General features: G+C 36.0%; 1 protein-coding gene across 6 annotated transcripts in view; it reads left to right on the forward strand.

The window, feature by feature from the left end:
* Positions 1-20,542, forward strand: part of GPC5 (glypican 5) — a 1,274,636-nt gene that overhangs the window by 226,779 nt on the left and 1,027,315 nt on the right. For all 6 annotated transcript variants that reach the window (XR_011528200.1, XM_070579052.1, XM_070579056.1 and 3 more), the window contains exon 3: positions 5,388-6,082. Coding sequence is in view for 5 of the 6 variants with exons in the window: in XM_070579052.1 (XP_070435153.1) it covers positions 5,388-6,082 (695 nt within the window). In the remaining variant the exon portion in view is untranslated. The remainder of the gene's footprint in view (positions 1-5,387; positions 6,083-20,542) is intronic.

Here is a 20,542-nt window from a genome sequence, read left to right on the forward strand (position 1 = left end):
CTGCTGAGGCACAGGCTTCAGAGTTATTCTTCGTTTATTCATTTTCCCGACACCCCTTTGCCGTACAACAGCAAGTCGTTTGGCTATTATTCAATACATATAGCCACTGTGATGACTTTTTGTGACTTACTTCACCATCACTGCAGCCCAGCCCACCAATGTGTGTCACTCAGACTGTTATCATAGACTATTAACTGGACTCCCTGCTTTCACTCCTGCGCCTGCCCCAACAGTCGATTCTCCACACAGCAGCTACTGTGATCCTTTAATATGCAAACCAGATCACTTTTCTCCATACTTAAAATTCTCCAGTAGCTTCCCATTCCACATATTAAACCCAAACCCCTTACCATAGTCTGTGATCTGCCCCCTGCCTACTTCTCTGACCTTTCTCCCCTACTCTCATTCACTTGTTTCCAATCACATTGACTTTCCTCTATTTTTTCAAAGTCAACAAGCTTCTTCACACATCAGAACCCTGCATTCCAGTTCCTCTGAACCTGCAAACCATTCCTTATCTTCTCATGGCTGGCTCTCTTTTTCCTCATTGAGGTCTCTCCTCAAACGTTGCTTCCTCAGAGAAGGTTTTCTTGCTTATCTTATCTCGAATGGTCAATCTATAAAAAATCAAATTGCCCAAACCAGTTTCCCAAAATCAGATTTTTTAAATTTGCCAAATAACGAAACATTATATATAGTTTGGATATACTTGGTAAATTCAGAAACTTTGCTATTGGGAATAGATTAATCAGGGAATTTACCTTTGATTAATTTCCTTTTAATGAATTGGTTATGAACAAATTGACCTTGAGCCATCCAAGACATGCTACCATCATTTTATATCCTTTACTCTTTTTTTCCTCCATAGTATTTACTTACCACAAATCATATTTATTTACTTGTTTGCTTTTATACTTTCTCTCCTACCCTTTAGAGTCTAAGCCTCATGAGGAGAGAAATTTGTATAGCTTGTTCAACTTTAGCTTTAAAGGCTATAACAGGTGCTCAAAAAATATTGAATGGATGGATGCAGTAATGAGTGGCAAAAGAAAGTGGACTTGAATAGATCGAAGAGGGAATGAGCAATGTGTCAACATAAACTGAAAATATGCAACATCTCATTTTCTTGAGATGTCAAAAAGAGAAAATGAGGGCAGAGATTATGAGGTAAAGTGACATAGAGGTTTTTGTTTATTTAAGTAAAGGAGAATGATGTCTTAGAGTATGAAATTAACAAAAAAACAAAAGAGGAAGAAGAACCACCAATAAAGGATATTGATTTTTTAATTCTGTATAAAAATAGAAGATTATATAAATTAGCGAGTGAGAATGTCACTAAAATCACTGAGTTTTATATCACTTTTTCTATTTCTAAATTGTGTTTCTGGGTTTATTTTAAAGATTATTAGGAGATTTGGTTTAAAATCTTCCCCCCATAAAAATTCGTGAAACAATCTACAGTGAATTGTTTGCCACTGATTTTATCTGTTACATAAGTGCTTAATTGAGTTTAGATCCTTGCTAAAATCATAAATAGATTTTCAGAACATAAATGATTGTAAAATGATATTAGAAATAAATGTGAAGCACCATGATAACCAAATTAATGAGGAAGAAAATGAGGGAGGAGAAAAGTTGAGAAAGCATTTTACCATGCAGTGCTTGTCCTAGGAGACCAGATTAATGACTAGTATGTTAATTTGTGGTGATACAGATTAATATCCCACTCATTATTTATTTGTATAGATGACTAATTTCTGAAGAATGATATTGTAAATCATACTGCATAACATTTAAAAATGTCATTAAATTAATATTCCAGAAAACTTTTATTATACATTTTACTTTACAAAAAAATTGAGGAAATATGCAAAGATCATAGGGATGAATTCAGTATAAACACTTCCAGAGTGGAGAAATAGGTAATTCTTTCTTTTATTTAAATATGCCTATCTTCAGAGTTGCTGTGATGGTCTTCTGATAATTAAAGGAATTATTAAATGTGGTTGTATTAAAATTATTCGAAGACATTTTTGTTAAAAAAAATTCAAAAGGAATTACAATTCATTATTATAATGTGTGTGATAAAAACTAGGTGAGAAATTGCTCTTCAGATGATCTACCTGTCTATTCATCTATCCATAATTCAGTACAGAGGCATACATAGTTTCTGCCACAAACTAGCTCTGAAATGGCAGGGTAGTAATTAATTATCTGCTGCAGTAACAAAATCTGTAATTTGAGAATTACAGTGCACAAATATGTAAATTTACTCTGAAAATTTCTCTTCAAACCAGATACACATTGTAAAATATCTGATTAGCCATGGTCGATATGATTTAATCTTTCTTCATCTATTTCATTGCTATGTTTGAGTATATCTGTGGTCTTAAATTGTAATAGACACTTCAAATTTTGTATCAAAATGTTCACATATCAAAAGTAAAAAATATGAAAAGAGTCATAAAATATCTGTTCACATCATGCTGGGGAGGTTATTATAGCTGTTGTTTCAAGATCATTACGTTTTGGAATCAACTTTATCTTTAAAACAATAAAAGTCCTATAAATATTGTTTCTCCCATTGCAAAAATCTACCTGCATATGAATCTTTACTGATTTTGCAATTTGTCAAATTTAATTTTAAATTGATATTGCTGATTTTATCGCCACCAATTTTATTTAAGTTTAAATCCTTCAATTAAGCGTCAGCAATCATTTGTATATATAATAAAATGTCTCTGAAGGGAATATGGAAAAAGTTGATATAAAGTTTCTAGTTATAGGTGTTTTGTTATTAAATTTTCATAGAATGTTAATGTTGAAAATTGAAGTGGATGCAGATAAACTTCATGCATTTCTACTTCACTTCCTACTTAACGATATAGCACATAAATTAATTTTCTCATGAAGCTGGGAGAAATTATGTTTTTATTCAATCGGTAATTAGATTGCAGCTTTTTATTTGATGTACCACTCTTAGACATTAAAAGGAAACTTGGAAGTTTTCTGCCTTGATGGACTTCATCTGATATCACTGAAAGAAGAGTTTATTAAAATCCTCAATGAAAAACAAGATAATTTTTTTTCTAGTCTATTCTTTAAATTCCTAAGCAAGCCTAGCAAATTTTTATTTCTTTTCAGTATATGCTACAATTTTTGGTACATCAATAGAAAGCTGTTACTTGTACAGTGTGGGTGAAGAGTATTTTTTATTTATTAAAACTTTGTAATGAAAAGAACTGTATAGTTTCTCTGTAATAATTAAGTAAATATGATGGATTATTCAGCACCTAACCTTCCTTTAATTTATAAACACTGATTTTATATATGGATTATTCTTTTGCAGAGCAGCAAAATATTTTGTTCTTTTGACAAATTTAAGCTCTTGTTAAAATCATAATGTTAATTGCATAAAATGGAAACGCAACTTCATGGTAAACATGAACAAAGTGAGAGTTTTGCAAGTTCAGAGTCAATACAAACAACTAATTTTAGTATATTTAACTTCTGATTTTATCAACTTTTCACAAAAAACTTTTCACAAAAAAATTATTAAGAAAATCATCCAATGTATTGGCTTCTAGATTGTTCAGTTTCTGATATAAATATTTATATATTAAAATTTTATGAAGCCATTAGGACCAAAAGTCACAAAAGTATGTTTATCCCTAAGCATTAAGGAATCAAATGTGTAGAGAACAATTGTTTACAGTTTTCGTCGTTGATTGGATTTCAGATTATCTGGGTCTCTTTTATAAGGGCACTAATTCCATTCATGAGGCTACACCTTCATAACTTAATCACCTCCCAAAGGCCCCACTTCCAAATACCATCACTTTGGAGATTAGGTTTCCACATACGAATTTTGGGGGAAACACAAACATTTAGTCTTTAGCACGCCCCTTGATATATCACACTACAGCCTGGAACCCAACATGAATTATTCTCAGAACAGAATCAGAATACATGATATAGTCATATGCCATATAACAATGCCGACGATGGACCGCATATACAATGGTGGTCCCATAAGATTAAGACCATATAGTCAAGATGTGTAGTGGGCTCTACCATCTATGTTTGTGTAAGTAGGCCCTATGATGTACACACAAGGACAAAATTGCCTAATGGTGCATTTCTCGGAATGTATCCCTGTCATTAAGTGACAAATAACTGTATAGTATTTTATCTGTCTGTGCTCTTCATGAAAGTATTCTTTTGTTTATTTGTTTTTGGATGCTATGGCATATTCATAACGCAATTCCACTTCATCAGTAGCTCTCCCTGCACCTCTGCTTTTTATTATTTCATTTTATTCTACTGTCGTTCCATCTCTTTTTATAATATATTCAATGGTTTGATTACTGTGCTATTGTGTGGTCTTTTATAACCTAATTAAAAATAACTATGAGATTGGGGTTATGGAAGTTAATTTTATTGATGTATTTTATAATTATGTATTGATACAGTCCAGTGTCTTTATTTTGGCTAATTATAAAACTTAATTACTAGATTATCCAAGGTGGTCTACTGCTGCCTAAAGCTATCATTTTGAAATACAGTTTTTACTTGCTGAATACTAAAACCTCCTATTTTTAGATTTCTCCCTTGATTTGTGTATAATTATTCTCGGTTTTCTTGATGGATAAATTCATTTGGAAGCATCTGTTACTTAAGTAAGAAAATAAAATGTCCTACAGTTAAGTCTTTGAACATAAGATGATAAGAACATCAGAAGGCAGTTGAGAAGGTGGTCATACAATTATTTATTTTCAACAGTTAATACCACTTGACAATTGAGGAGCAGTTTAATTGTGAAATGTTTTGCTTTCTTTTAAATTTGAACAGGCTGTGAGGTCTGAGAATTGTCAGGTTTCCCTTTGGAAATTTTTCCTCTCTTTGCAGTAACTAGTGTACAACGTACTAGCATTCATTCTGAAAAAGAAAAAAAAAAACTATAAAAACAGAATAAGTGTTGAATCAAGTATTTAATGTCATAGTCTTTTATAAATAATGAACTTGTGGTCAGAAATTATTTTCTCAGTGACACCATTTTTTCTATCATTGCTGGGTTATGCATGACTATGGAATAAAATAAGTAAGAAACTGCCATACATATACCTTCTTTTGGATTGCTATACTTTTTAAAAGTGTTTAATTCTAGGAAACACTTTTCTATAAAACTTGCCTGTTGTGTGTAGTGCCCACTGTTGACCAGCCATTATCCTTGGAGAGCTAAATTGGGTTCAGTAGATTGAGCATTTCCGGTTAGAGACTTAGGTTAATTTAATGCATTAAGTTCATTTACTGTCTGGAGCAGATGGATGAACAGTTTCAGTATGAATACTAAGCCTTTTCATCCTTTACTTCTGCTTTTCTTACAGAGACCCTTGAAACTCTCATCAGACAAGCAGAAAATTACACCAGCATACTTTTTTGCAACACCTACAGGAACATGGCCTTAGAGGCTGCTGCTTCAATTCAGGAGTTCTTCACTGATGTAGGGCTCTATTTATTTGGTGCGGATGTTAATCCTGAAGAATTTGTAAACAGATTCTTTGACAGTCTTTTCCCTCTAGTCTACAATCATCTCATTAACCCTGGTGTGACTGAAAGCAGCCTGGAATACTCAGAATGCATCCGGATGGCCCGCAGGGACGTTAGTCCATTTGGTAATATTCCCCAAAGAGTGATGGGGCAAATGGGGAGGTCGCTGCTGCCCAGCCGCACATTTCTGCAGGCACTGAATCTGGGCATTGAAGTCATCAATACCACAGACCACCTGTATTTCTCCAAAGAGTGCGGCAGAGTCCTTCTGAGGATGGAGTACTGCCCTCACTGCCAGGGCCTGACTCTCAGTAAGCCTTGTATGGGGTACTGTCTCAACGTCATGAGAGGCTGCTTGGCACACGTGGCAGAGCTTAATCCACACTGGCATGCGTACATCCGGTCGTTGGAAGAGCTGTCAGATGCCATGCATGGAACATATGACATTGAACACGTGCTCTTGAACTTCCACTTGCTTGTTAATGATGCTGTGATGCAGGCTCACGTTGATGGACAAAACTTATCGGCACGGGTAAGCAGCCACTCTGCATTTCCTGTCTGATTTCTTACAACTTATATAAAGTTTGTTGAGTGTAAGCACATCACTATGTACTTTAAAATTATGGGAGATTAACAAGTTAATACTTTAGGAAATGGTGGGAGAATTCATGGGTTGTCATATTCGATTGAAGATACATATTTTATGTCTTACATTAAACATTTGGTTAGCTAAAATACCACTTTTTACTCTAAGTAGAAGCCTTCTCATAGAATTAGTTCAGTGAGGTAGAGTGGTCTCAGGTTTAAAGTCAGGACTGGCATGAATTTTGTTTTTTTTTTTTTGAGGAAGATTAGCCTTGAGCTAACTACTACCAGTCCTCCTCTTTTTGCTGAGGAAGCCTGGCCCTGAGCTAACATCCGTGCCCATCTTCCCCTACTTTATATGTGGGATGCCTATCACAGCATGGTGTGCCAAGCAGTGCCATGTCCGCACCCAGGATCCAAACTGGTGAACTGGGGGCGGCTGAGAAGCAGAACGTGCGAACTTAGCCACTGGACCACTGGGCCAGCCCCTGAGACTGGCATGAATTTGAATCTGCGGTCTGGCAGTAGTTTGAAAGTCCCTTAGCTTCTTTGAGCCTCAATTTCCTCATTGATAAAGAAAGAAGAGTAATATAAATTTTAGAGTGTTCTTTTTGGGGAAGATAGGCAATATGTATGCAAACTACATAGTATGGTACGCAGTATTCAAAAAATGGATAGTTAGTGTTTCAAAGGAATTCAGCTTTAAAAGAGAAAATTCAGTTATGTATTCATTAAGTGAAGACTTGATAGCTTAATGTTCAAAAGTATTTCTTCAGAGACTCTCCAAAATCTGTCACAGTGATGGTGTGAAGATCTTTCAAAGTGTGGTATATACAGCATCACGATGTTTTATTCCAAGAAGACTTCAAGAACCAGAAACATCAAATCAAAGGACATGAGAGTTTTCTGTTTCCCCCACCTTCCGTAAAGCTATTTTCTTAAATAGTCACAGGCTCCCTTAGTAATAGTTCTCATATCCCACACAGTGAAATAGGACACGCTGCTGATGTTTATCCTAAATCTTTTCTCACGAAATAAAATTAGACTCCTCAGTGCCAACAGAATACATCTCCCCACTCTGGCACTGATTTACCGAATTAATAAACGTTCTCATTATTAACTTTCTAAGTCAGTTCCTTAAATTAATTTCTGATAGAAACTGGATCTGAAAATCTGTATGTCTAACCACCTTCTCCCTTTTTCTTCTTAACTTTCAGGGTTTTTGCAGAGCCTGTGTGCACTTATACGGTACCTTTATGCAAATTAGAAATGGTGCCCTCTTTAGATGGAAGCCACACCATGATATGGCTTGTCAGGTAGAGTGTGAGCTGGATTTCAACTCCCACTCACTGTTCCATTCGGCTGGGTGTTCTTATACAGTGAATAATGTTCCCAACCATATATCACGGTCTTGGTCTTTTTTGCAATCTCTCATTCCTTTACAGAGATCAGATATGTGCCAGAACTTTTGAAAGGGATATAGTAAAACACTCAAAATGAGAGTATAAAGATTTCTGAGGTTTCAAGTATTTCATAATTATGAGGAATAAGCATTTAGATCGAGGAAACAAAATGTCAGTATTATGATATTGAGTATCTCCAAAGGGAAAACAGGCACAAGGAATCTGAAACCAAGTCCAGACTTGATTATTAGTTTGGGGAATGCCATTTAATCATTCAGGGCCAAGGTTTTCTAATGTATATAAGTAGATAGATTTCTTTTTTCCTGAGCAAGATTCACCCTGAGCTAACATCCATGCCAATCTTGCTCTATTTTTTAGTATGTGGACTGCCAGCACAGCATGACGGCTAACAAAGCGGTCTAGATCTGCACCCAGGGACTGAACCTGGGCCACTGCAGAAGAGCACATGGAACTTAACCACTAGGCCACCGGGGCTGGCCCTGAATTTATTTTTAAGATCCTTCTTATTATGTATTTTGGAGACCTGGAGAGGCTTTGGTATCCTTAAAAATCATCACAGAGAAAATTACTTTTTCTATATCAAAGACTAAAATAACACAGGTTTGTGGTTAACTAGACATATTTTCAAATCGTGATTTTGCTACTCATTAGACATGTGACCTGGGCAAGCTGCTAAAACCTTTTGAGTCTGACTTGCCTGGGTGAAGAAGGGGCAGTCATGGTTTAAGGGAGATAACGAGGGTAAGGATCTGACAAGGTAGTTGCTACCTGAGAACTTGCTTTTTTCTTTCCCTGTTCTGAAGCCAGTCCTGAGAAAACAGTGAAGCAGGTTACTTTAGTATCTCAATGGGCTAGAATCATCGTCGTGCTTGTGTTTTATAAACAAATTTTAAACAAAACTTTTGTCATATGAAACTCCTTGGTGGCTTTTCAAAGACCATTCTTTTCTTTTAAGCAAAGAGTTCGATTTCATATAAGAAATAGTCTTATGACTATCTTGAGAAACATTCATATAAGAAATAGTCTTATGACTATCTTGAGAAACATCAATAATTACTGATAAATTGTAGACTTTTTTCTAAATAAAACAACTGAGATTCTCTTTTTTACTTATGGTGACAGAAGAAGGAGAAACTGGCTTTAAATTCATTGAAAATTGACTCATTAATATTTATTTCTGCCAACTTCAAAGTGATTTATAAACTGTTTATCAAGCTTTGATAACCAGTTCACACATCAATGAATTTAACAAATTCAAAATAAATTACTGGAAAGCCAGCGAATAATGACCTTTTCACATTCCCAAAGCAATCTCTTAGATCTAGTACTTTCAAGTCTAGTCCTAGTAAATACATATTTCCACTTTAAGAAATCCTTAGAGGTACCTAATGTATCATATTTCTATTGAATGAATTTCAACTGGCAAAAATAATGTGCTCAGTTTCCTGAGAAAGTTGTGAGCATCTTCTATTTGGTAAACCATTACGGAAGCAAAATCTAATTTACAGTAGCATATTGTAATTTTATAATTATCCTGGGGATTAAGACAAAAGTTAATCGAACATTAGCAGAGAGTCAACAAAGCATACATATTAGAAGCACAGGCTCTGCTGTCCGAATGGATTTCACATCTGTCTCTATCACTTACTAGCTGTGAGTTTGGGCATTTAATTATTTAATCTCCCTTTACTTCAGTTTCTTCTTTGATGAAAAGGGGCAATAACAATACTTACATCAAAGAGTTCTTGTGAGAATAAAATCAACTTTCACAATCAGACTAGTGTCTTGTACATGGTAAGTGTTTAAATCCTGCTAATTATTATCACATTATATTATTTATAAATACTTCATTAATTTCTCTGACATTTTAAATGCTCTTTAGGAAATCAATTCTTTACTTTATAAATAAAAGCTTGATTTTTTTGAGGTTGTATTTGCTATTAATTGCATTTAGCAATGAATAATAATTATTTACATTATATCATTTATTATAGTATTTATAGCAATAATTTAGTGTTTTAACTTATCAAAGGAACAAGAACGCAGGACTTGGGTTAATTTCAATGTTTCATCACCTTTCAAAGGGCATATTTGTTACCAAGAAACTCAGCTGAACATTGATTCTATACAATTTTACAAACAAAAGTGTTTTTTTCCAACTTTATTGAGATTTAATTGATAAAATAGAATTGTTCTTTACATATATGGTAGTATCCACCAGTGAAACCATCTGGTCCAGGGCTTTCCTTTGTTGAGAGGTTCAATCTCCTTACTCATTATTGATCTATTCAGATTTTCTATTTTTTCCTGATTCAGCCTTGGTTCGTTCTATGTTTCTAGGAATTTATCCATTTCTTCTAGGTTGTCCAATTTGTTGGTGTATAATTGTTCATAGAAGTCTCTTATGATCCTTTGTATTTCTGTGGTGTTGGTTGTAATGTCTCCTCTTTCACATATAATTTTATTTATTTGAGTCCTCTTTCTTTTTATCTTAGTCTAACTAAAGACGTCATTTTTTTTAATCTTCTCAAAAACCAGCTCTTAATTTTTTTTGTATGCTTTCTATTCTTTTTCTGGTTTTTATTTCATTTATTTCTGCTCTGATCTTTGTTATTTCCTTCCTTCTGGTGACTTTGGGTTTAGTTTGTTTTTCTTTCTCTAGGTTCTTGAGGTGTAAATGTAGGGTGCTTATTTGTGACTTTTTTCTCTTTAATGTAGGTGTTTATTACTATAAACTTTCTTCTTAGAACTGCTTTTGCTGCATCTCATAAGTTTTGTTATACTGTGCTTCCACAGCTGGAAGCAGGGAGCTCACTCCAGATTGTATGGCACTCTGCTGGGGTTGGGGTTTATGACGAGAGTGTGTCTCAACCTTTCCCACTGTTTCAATGTGTAGGAGTCACTTAGCTAGTTTCTGGATTTCTTTCAGAGGAAATTGCTCTGTGTGAAGCTGTACATTCAGTGCATTTGTAGGAGGAGGGGAGTTCCTATGGAAACTAGAAGCCTCCTATGTCATCATCTTGGGAATTTCTACCACAAAAAGGTTTTTTTAAAGTCTATTTTAATTGGATTAAGATAATAATTTCCAACAATAAAAGTCCTCCTCTGTATTTTTAAATAGATAATTAGTTTTTCACATATCTTACCTATGCACTATTAATAGAGATTCAGTTGGTTGCATCCAAATTACTTTAGAATAACTGTGTACTTCAGTTTTAATACCTATCAAAATTTAGTTTAAGGTGAATTGTACACATTAATGCACTCGAATTAATCTCTGTTGTTGAGATAACTAGTATCTCATCACTTTCTCTATAATCATCCACATCTGAATCTGTAGAATGAAAGCATAGTGAATTAATCATGTATTTTTAGGTATCTCAATGATATCTTTGTATATAAATTGAAAGGAAAATTAAAATAATAGCCTGAATTATTTATGGTAAAGCACTAATTTTGTTCTGTTTCTTTTTTTATGCGCTATATATTTTCCTAAAATCACTGTGTATGGGATTTTGCATAATAGACATTATGGGACAAATAACATTGAGGCAAAATACTCAAAACTTCAGTCTCCAAAGTGACCCAAGTACAATACAATGCCATCTTAATTTTAGATATCTTAAATTCATAATTTACAATCTACAGTAAATACAGCACTTGAGGTTGACAACAGTCATGATGTTTGCTTAGTACAGATACCCATAATTCTTTATTTCTACCTAGTTTTCTAAGAGAGGCATATTATTAAAAGTCTTGTGAAGGTTTGAAGGCCAATGAAGGGACGTCTGACAAAGATCTCCCAGAACAGTGGTCCATCACATTTGTGGATAGCTCTAGTTGTTGCAATGTTCATCCCTATGATGAATGAATATCTGCATCTTGAACTGCCATGCATGGGACTCTAGAATGTGATGCTTTGAAGACAGGGACTAAGTCTTGTTTATCTTAGACTTTAAATGTTTGAGGGCTATAATTCTCTCTCTTTGCCTGACATCTTTCTAAGCTATTCACTCCCATTTTATTCAATTCTTCTTTGTATGCTTTCTTGTTAAGATTACAATTTTAACTGCACAGCTCTGTCTTGCTCTCCTGGAGGACCTGCTGACTCAGGAGAGAGTTGGCCAGACTGGAGGAAGCCTGGAGCTTGACAACCGATGGACGCTGGGCATGGATCTTTCCATTGCCTCACCACCACAGCCAGAGGCTTCTCCTTCCTCAGGGATCTGGCCTTGGAGGATGCCTGGTTGTGCTCTCAGGCCTCTGGAAAGCGCGCTTTTTGGAAAATCAGGAATGGAAGGATAGTTTTCAGAACCTTTGAGTTCCTCCTCAACTTTTGCATCGTGTATGCATTTGCTTTGTTATCCAGGTTTCTCTGAGCTAACAGAGCTCTTATCCCAATAGCATGAGTTTTTGTCTCCTGAGAATAAGAAGGTTTTAATAATACCCAGTTTTTAATTTTTCTGAAATAATTTTTGCTTGAATTCTGTAAGTGTATAGCCGTTCAAATAAATCACTGTTGTTTTCAGCTGGTTTGGAATGATTCTCTTCTACCTTAAATAGGGTAAATTCTCTCTAATGTGAACACTGCATAAAAATATGTTACTTTTTCTTGATGCAGTTCAACAAGGACTGGATGTTTCTGCTGGATCTTTTGCCTCTCCCTTTCTACCGGGGTGTTTTCTGAATGCACAAAGTTTTCTTGGTTGGAGATTTTTCAAATGATTTTTAAGTGTATGGATAACTTTTGCTTTTGCAGTTCATTTTGTGCACATTTGCTTTCTTTTTTTCCTTGAGAATTTGTAAATTAGTATTTAACTCAGTTGCATAAGTCAGCAGTCCTTTGGTTTCATGAGTTGAGAGGTCTCCATTTTCTGATGATGTAACCAGCTCTACATTCCTACAATGCATGTTGTCTTCCCCAAGGACAACGGCACAATGGCTCATCTCTAGCAAGTGTCCACCTAGAGGCTTGATCTGACTCTCTTTATTATTAAGAACTTGCTCCACAGGTAGGGTTTTCTGAAAATTTTTTTCTCTGTAGTAATTTTGCCTATTCTTTCCTTCCATTTCTGAGATTTTTATAGGAGCAGCTTTATACTTTTCCAAAGATTGGAATTTTCCTCTAAACCCTCTATCAGTGCTATCTGAAGGTAATCTCCCTTCTTCTGATGGGTTTTGAAGGACTGTTTGGTTGCAGCAACTTGATGCTGGATTTGCTTGGATGTATCTTCTGAGTTAATCTTGCTTTTAATCTCATTCCTTGGGGATCTGGACTTGGGCTAAACTCTCCTGGTAGCACCCCCACTGCTGGGCACAGAGTCTTCAGGATCACACAGAACATCATGGCCATCAGTGGACCCTCCATGGGCCCCAAGGCCACTGATGGCTCACCCCATGTTGCCATGACTCTGTGGCCACAAAGACCATACAGCCCTGCATTGAGAATTCTTCCCAGAATCTCCCTGGTGCCTAGAAACCAGGGCTGACCTCAGTGGAGGTGGTAGAAGTCACAAGTAAAACAGTGCCTCCAAACCTTTCCCACATCTTGACCCACAAAGTCATCTCCTGTGACACTGTGGGTATGGATTAGGCTCTGTAGGCCAAAGAGGATGGTCAGTAGCTCTGTCCAGCCTAGGCCTTTCCTGGCTGCACCAAGAACCAAGCAGGAAATGTCTTTCTACATCTGTAATCTGTTCTTGGTCACTGGTTGGGAAGCTCCACGGCGGAGGGTTGCAGGCCCCCAACCTGGCCACTGATCCTCTTCTTCTTCAATGAACTTTTCATTTTGTGCCCTTGGAGTCCTAATCCAGCCAAAGATGATCAGAGAAGACCCGACTCTCAGTGCCCCACTTGGTTTGTGTCTAGCTGGCTATGAATGTGTGTGGGGAAGGGTGTGAGAGGCATTATGATGGGCCCTGTGTAGAGTTTTAATCACTTCTCTTTTCATATTTAACAACTGGAGAATGAGTAATAGGAATTTTTGAAGTGTTCACATTTCAAGAATGTGCAATCTAACTATGTGATCTTTTGCTCCACTCTCATTTTTCTCCTCTGACTGAGCCCACAGGGCCTGCATGGATCAGAACGGCTAGTAGCTGACATCTAACTCTTCAGGAGCCACATTTTTAGTCTGGTGGAACATCCCACTTTTTAAAACTGAGGCTTGCTCACTCCTTCTTACATTTTCAGCCACTCCCTGTGTTCATTTGGAGATGAGAATAAGCAAATGAGGCACTGCTGTAGTTACTGCTGCAATCATTGCAAAATTACCCAAGGGAAATGTAAATAGTGATAGAAATAGAAAACCAGGAAAGGTGCATGGTAGGGTAGGAGAAGGTCAGCGTTAAGATGTGCACTGAACTCTTCAGTGACCTTTGAGCTATATTATCTGTATAATATGGCTAGTTTGATTTGAAGAATCCTACCTCATTCCATCAACCGATAGTAGATATTTGACACTGGATATCACAATTACACAACGAGCCTTGCATTCCAAGGTGACTTCCAGGTTTTGATCTATGAATAGGAAACCTTTATCCTCCAATTAGATAGAGGACTCTAACAACAATCTACCGTGTTGCTAAATGCTGTGTAGTTATAAAAATCTAACATTGGAATAATATTCCAGTGTTCCTTCCTTCACTAAGTGTAATGCTAATTATTGGTATTCACCTTTCAAGCAGCTTTATTGTGCTACTTATTCCCAGAATAAGAATTGGATAAATCTTTCACAACTGCTCATTACATACTAGTTTTAGAGGCAAATTTTTTAGGGTTTGAAAATTGTATTTTGATCTAACATATTGAGAAAAAAAGGCACTAGAAAAAAATACTGTGCTTATAATGGATGGGGTGTTTTTGGTGGGAAGTGATGGAAACTCAAATTCATTTAAACCCTCCTAAGGAAGGAGGGGAATATTAGACCATATAACTAAAAAGTCAGATAACTGAAGGTCTGATTTGATCTAGTTCCTCATAAACGTCATCAGGATTCTTCTCTACCTCTCAATGAAGCTGTGGTCTCTTGGTTTGTTTTTCAGGCAGGCTGTCCCTGGTACAGCTAGGTGTGTGGTACCTGGTACAGGTAGCTATGTGGTAACAAGCTAGACCGTAAAACCTCTGGGCTCATCATCTTTCAGTTTAGCAAAAAAAATGGGACTTATTTTTTATTGATCAAAATACCCTATGCTCTTGCTCATTGCTCTGATTTTGATCCTCTTTGTTTCCCTGAAGTATCTACTGACACTCTGACTGTCCACTGTTGGGTTATATTCTCACACTGGAGCCACGTTTGGAGTCAGCTGACCTAAACATGTCAGCAGAGAGTTGGAGAGGGTGTTCTCAGAAGATGAATACAGCACAGCAACAAGAACAGAAAACAAAAAACAAAAATGAAACAAACAGGAAATGAAGGCGTATCCTTTATAATAATAAAGGATGCTATCCATAATGAGTATCTGTTAGGAATATGGCAAATAGCACCAACATACATGTAAGAATAAAGTAAGATAAAAGATAATAGAAACAAATATATACATTAAAGATAAAACTAATAGAAAAATGAAAAATTTTAGAACTATTATATAATTCCAAGAGCACAGTGGAATTACTGGAAGTATTTGCTTTAAAATCAGAAATAAGATGTCCCTGTTATATATTACACTCTCCAAGTTAATGTTACCTGGAGGCACTAATTAGTACAATTAGGCAACACGTCAATAAAAGATAACCTGATAAAAATGGGTAAAGAGTTTAAGCAGACATTCTCCAAAGAAAGTGTATAAATGGCTAATAAACATGAAAAACTATTCTACCTCATTAGTCATTAGGAACATGCACCTCAAAATCACCATGAGACAATGATACTTCACACCCCCTAGGATGGCCATAATATAAATGGTAGAGAGTAACTAGGGTTGGTGAGGCTGTGGAGAAATTTGAATGATCATACATTGCTGGAGGGCTTGTATAATGGTGCAGACACTTTGGCAAACAGTTTGGCAGTTCCTCATATAGTTAAACATAGAGTTACTCGATGACCCAGGAATTCCATGCCAAGGTATATACCCAAGAGAATTTAATACATTTGTTCACAAAAAATATAGATATTCACGGCAGCTTTATTCATAATAGCCAAAAAGTGGAAATGACCTAAGTGTTCATCAACTGATGCCTGGATAAATAAAATGTTTTATAGTCATATGGTGGAACATTATTCAGTGATAAAAAAGAAGTGTAGTACTGATACATGATACAATATGATTGGACCTTGAAAATATTATGCTGTGTGAAAGAAGTTAGTCACAAAAGGCCACATATTATATTATTCTGTTCTTATGAAATGCCCAGAATAGCTAATCCATTGAGGCAGAAAGTAGATTAGGGGTTACCAGGGGCTGGGGAGGATGCAGGAATGGGGGATTATTGCTAATGTATATAGGATTATTTTGGGAGGAGAGTCATAAAAATATTGTAAAATTAAATAGTGGTGATGGTTGTTGCACACCTCTGTCAATATAGTAAAATTCCCTGAATTGTACATTTCAAAAAGGTGAATTTTATAGTAAGTGAATTATGTAACAATAAAGTTGTTATAAAAATTATAATGTATAAAATTATAATGTATATTATAATGTATAAAATATATAATGTATAATGTATAAAAATTATGTATAAGTTTGAAGATTGACTCTTACAAATTGAAAATCAGTATATTCCAGTGAATAATTTCCATTTATAAATTTGTTCCTTTTGTTGGCATATGCTTCTTGAGATTCTGAGAACTCAGAAGAACAATGTGTCTTTTCATTTGTTATCCAAATGACACACTAAAAATGTTTTTAGCAACATTTTATCATTAATGCTACAAGGTCCTTCAGGGAAAAAATTTCCCCCATATATTAAAAGGTTTTGTTTTCCCCACAGACAGTAAAATTTCAGACCTTGAAAAACTGTTTTTCTCATTCAAGAAACCCTTGAGTCAGATAATTATCCAAACATTCAACAAACATATATTGATGCTTTCAATGTACCAGTACTGCTAAACATTGGGTATACACCAGCTACTCATGCAGCTGCACTGTGGAACTTACAGTAGAATAACTCACTTGTCTACACCACTTTAGCATCTCTAGTCTATTCTCTGCTCAGAAGTCAGAATGATCTTTCCAAAACAAGAAATAGATTATGCTTGAAATCTTTCAGTGGCTTCCTATTCACCTTAGAATAAAATCTAAACGCCTTTCTATTGACCTTTAGTGCTTTGCACATCTGGCCTTTATTATCACTTTGCCTTCATCTCGAGGGTAATAATTGTATAATAATTATTTGCTCCAGCCATGCTGGAATTCTCTTGATTCTTTTAGCACATAATCCTCTCTCTTGACTCTTGTCAGTTACATTTTTGTGAATGAAATAGACTCTTCCCCACCCCTGCCCCTTTATCTAGCTAGTGCTAGTGCTGGTCCTCATACTGTTCTCATCTTCGTTACTACCAACTCCAGGAAACTTTCCCTGACCTCCGTAGAAAAGGTTAGGTAACTCTGTAATATATACTAGTGACACAGTAACTTTTCTGTTACAGTATGTTGCATACATGCAGTTATGTAATTATTCATTTATATTTTATATTGAGTTGTATGTGCCAAGAGGGCAGGGACTGTCTGTTGTGTTCATCGCCGTATCTCTAGAATCTAAATCTGGATTGAGAAGTGAATTCCTCAGTGAATACCTTTTGATCAACAGTAAATCTGCTGTTCTCCTGCATTCCCTGGGCTATTGGAATTGTCTCCAAATGGATCTCTCTCCTCCGCCTTTGCCTTCTGGGTCTATATGAAAAAAATCCACAGTCCTCAGCATTGTGTGGGTCCATTGTGTGGGTCCATTGCGGGTGTCAGGGTACCACCCCTTTCTCACTCATCCGTCTCATTCCCCTTCTCCTGATCTGCCCTCCTTGCACTCATGCTCCATATGAAAGTACATCCCCATGGCGCCTCAACCCCATGTTGACTTGAATATTCTTCTACTATGTATAACTCACCAACAAAACTGGAAGCTTGTCCAGAGAATTTACTGGATCTTTTTCATATCTTTATATCCCCAGTGCCTATTAAAGTGTCTGGCAATGTTTGTTGAACTGAAATGACCTCCAAACTCCACAGTAGAAACTTCTTGATTAATGCACTGAATTAGTTTTAATTTCAGGCATTTACAATTTTTCAGTGAATCTTAAATTACTAACATTTCATATCTCCCATGAGAGCACAGCCAGACAGTTGTGATAATCTATGATTCTTTTAATGAATGCACAAAATGCTTCCATTTAAGCTTTTATATAGATAAATATTCTGGCAATATTAATATTATATCTGCATTTATCTTAAGCCCATTCAAAAATCCCATTTATCAAATTAGGTTGTTAGAAATAAGGGAAAAGCAAAAATAATAAATATTAAAAACAAATTTTGATAGAAGTGCCTATAATCTACTCTACATAGTTCTGGGAGTGGTCCTGCACCGTGCCTTCCACCTTTCAGTTCTCAGTCCAGGAAGGCAAACATCAGGGGTTTGGGCATCTCCATTCCATGTACTACTTTGTTACTAGGGCAACCAGAGCCGCTCAGGAGCCAGTGCAGGACTGAGGACTACTGTGAACCTAGATGGCTTTTAGGTTATACAGATCTGTTTCTGGTTTACAGAATCCTCATGGTTCGTCTAAGGAAGTTTTATAAACTACTTTCTGAGATTCATTAGTGTTCTTTTAGATGTTTAGCGTAGGCGTTCTTTGAAAAGGATTGCATGATCTTAAGTTTGGGGAAAAAGTTCATACAGTATCCATCTCCTAGAGAATATTAGGTTATCTCCATGCAGATTAGTGTGTCAAAGGCTTTAATAAATCCTGCTATTTAAAAATATCCTTTAACCATATTAAGTAACCGTATTTTTTGTTTGTTTCCTTCATTTTTTTTCTCTGATTTTTCTCCCCAAATTCCCCCAGTATATAGTTGTATTTTTTAGTTGTGGCATGTGGGACGCCGCCTCAACATGGCCTGATGAGCGGTGCCATGTCAGCGCCCAGGATCAGAACCAGAGAAACCCTGGGCCGCCAAAGCGGAGCATGCAAACTTAACCACTCGGCCATGGGGCCAGCCTCTAAGTAACTATATTAAGTAAAACATTTCTAATATGTGTTTAAACAACACCCCATTTTTGCCTGGACACATTACAGATTTTCTGCTAAAAACACTTTAGAAAATGCTACTCAGAGGTATGTTTTATGATTTATTTGGGGCTTTGGCCACAAGTAAATTACTTTTGGGGGAAGTTGAAGGCAGTGTAGCCTGGTACCTGGCCAGATTGCTTCAATTTTAAAGCTAGACTTTTGGCAGCTATGATCCTCTGATGGATCCCCTCACAACACAGAAGGGTCAGTCACCCCAACATTTACCATGGGCTCTGGGAACACAATCTGGAAACTGAATTCCTTTGAAAATTCCATGTGAATTTGATTGAATTGTATTTTTCCACAGGTGTATCAGTATGAAAATAAAAGACTAAAGATTCTCCTGACGTTCTAAAAGCTGTCTATATCCATAAAGAGATGAGAGTAAACATGTCTGGGACAAATATCTTTGCCTGTATATTATTCTTCTAGCTTTACACTAAACATTTTTATTCAATTCCTTATCTACATAAACTGAGAGGTGTAATATTCACAAGGACCATTAGGATGAATTCTCTAGTTCAAAGCATACACCAAAAGCAATGTAAATCTTGCAGTTTAAAAATATATATTATTTGGACAGATTGGTCTTCCCTCACTAACTTGGATGAAGATATGAACACTTCATAAATATATTAAAAATTCATAATATTTAATAATGATTAGAATGCGATCTTTACTTATCGATCAACAAATAATATAATCTATGCAATTAAAATGCACATCACAATCCTAGGTATCCTTGATAGAGGGTCCTTATTTTCACACTAGGATATACAAGGCCACTGCTGTGTCCCAGCCCAGAAGATAATACCTAGAACCCCTCCATCCCACTGTCTGGCCTCCCCTGACTTTGCTGTTGGCCTTTCCTCACACATTTCGTACAGAACGAGTCTCATCCAGTTCAGAGACAGCAAAAGACACTTCCTTTCAACTTACTAATCCCCCATCTTGGAAGTCTTAAGATTGGTGAAAAAAGAGACCAAATTAAAATTGAGAGATGGATAAATGCAAATAAAAATAAAATACTTACATTCATTTTGGTCTACAAAGGAGAAATTTTTTAAAATAAAACAACTAAAAGTAGTTTTATATTTATGAAAACTTTGACATAAGCGAGAAAGCATTTCCCCCTTTTAAAATACTTGGTTTAATGCCTGGATCGTCAGACGTGGCCACATGATGATAGTACCTATATCTTCTTTTCAGTTTTCCTCATTTTCCTCAGTTCCCAGTATAAAAAGAGTGTAGTTAACAGTAATGTCTTTCCTCCCTTCCTATACTTTTCTCATTCTCCGCCTCTGATCATTTTAGGTTTCTGAGACAAAAACTGGTTTATTCCTAGAGTCACTTTGAGGACGCTTGTCATATCAGCCTGCTAGAAATTGATTTCTCAGGTTAAATTACCACCTTATTTGTATATTTCCAAGGCAATTTCTGAGCACCAGATTGATACATACAGTTTTCTACTTGACACTCTCTCTCAGAATGTCCCAAAACTCTTCAAAAGCCACAAATCCAATCATCTTGTCTCCCAAACCTGGTTACTCTGTGGTATCCTCTGGCTGAGTACATCCACCCAGAATCCTAGGAATCATCCCTGACACCTTCTTTACCTCCCGCCAAATTTCCAGTCCTGATTCCTATTGATTTCACATCCTAAATATATCTCAAATATGTTTGGGTCTCTCCTTTATACCACCAGCTGTTATTTTGCTTGGATGATTTCAGACAGGTGTGTCTTAGTCTAATCGCATTC

This window comes from Equus przewalskii, chromosome 16 (genome assembly GCF_037783145.1).
Source record: "Equus przewalskii isolate Varuska chromosome 16, EquPr2, whole genome shotgun sequence".
Taxonomy (NCBI): domain Eukaryota; kingdom Metazoa; phylum Chordata; class Mammalia; order Perissodactyla; family Equidae; genus Equus; species Equus przewalskii.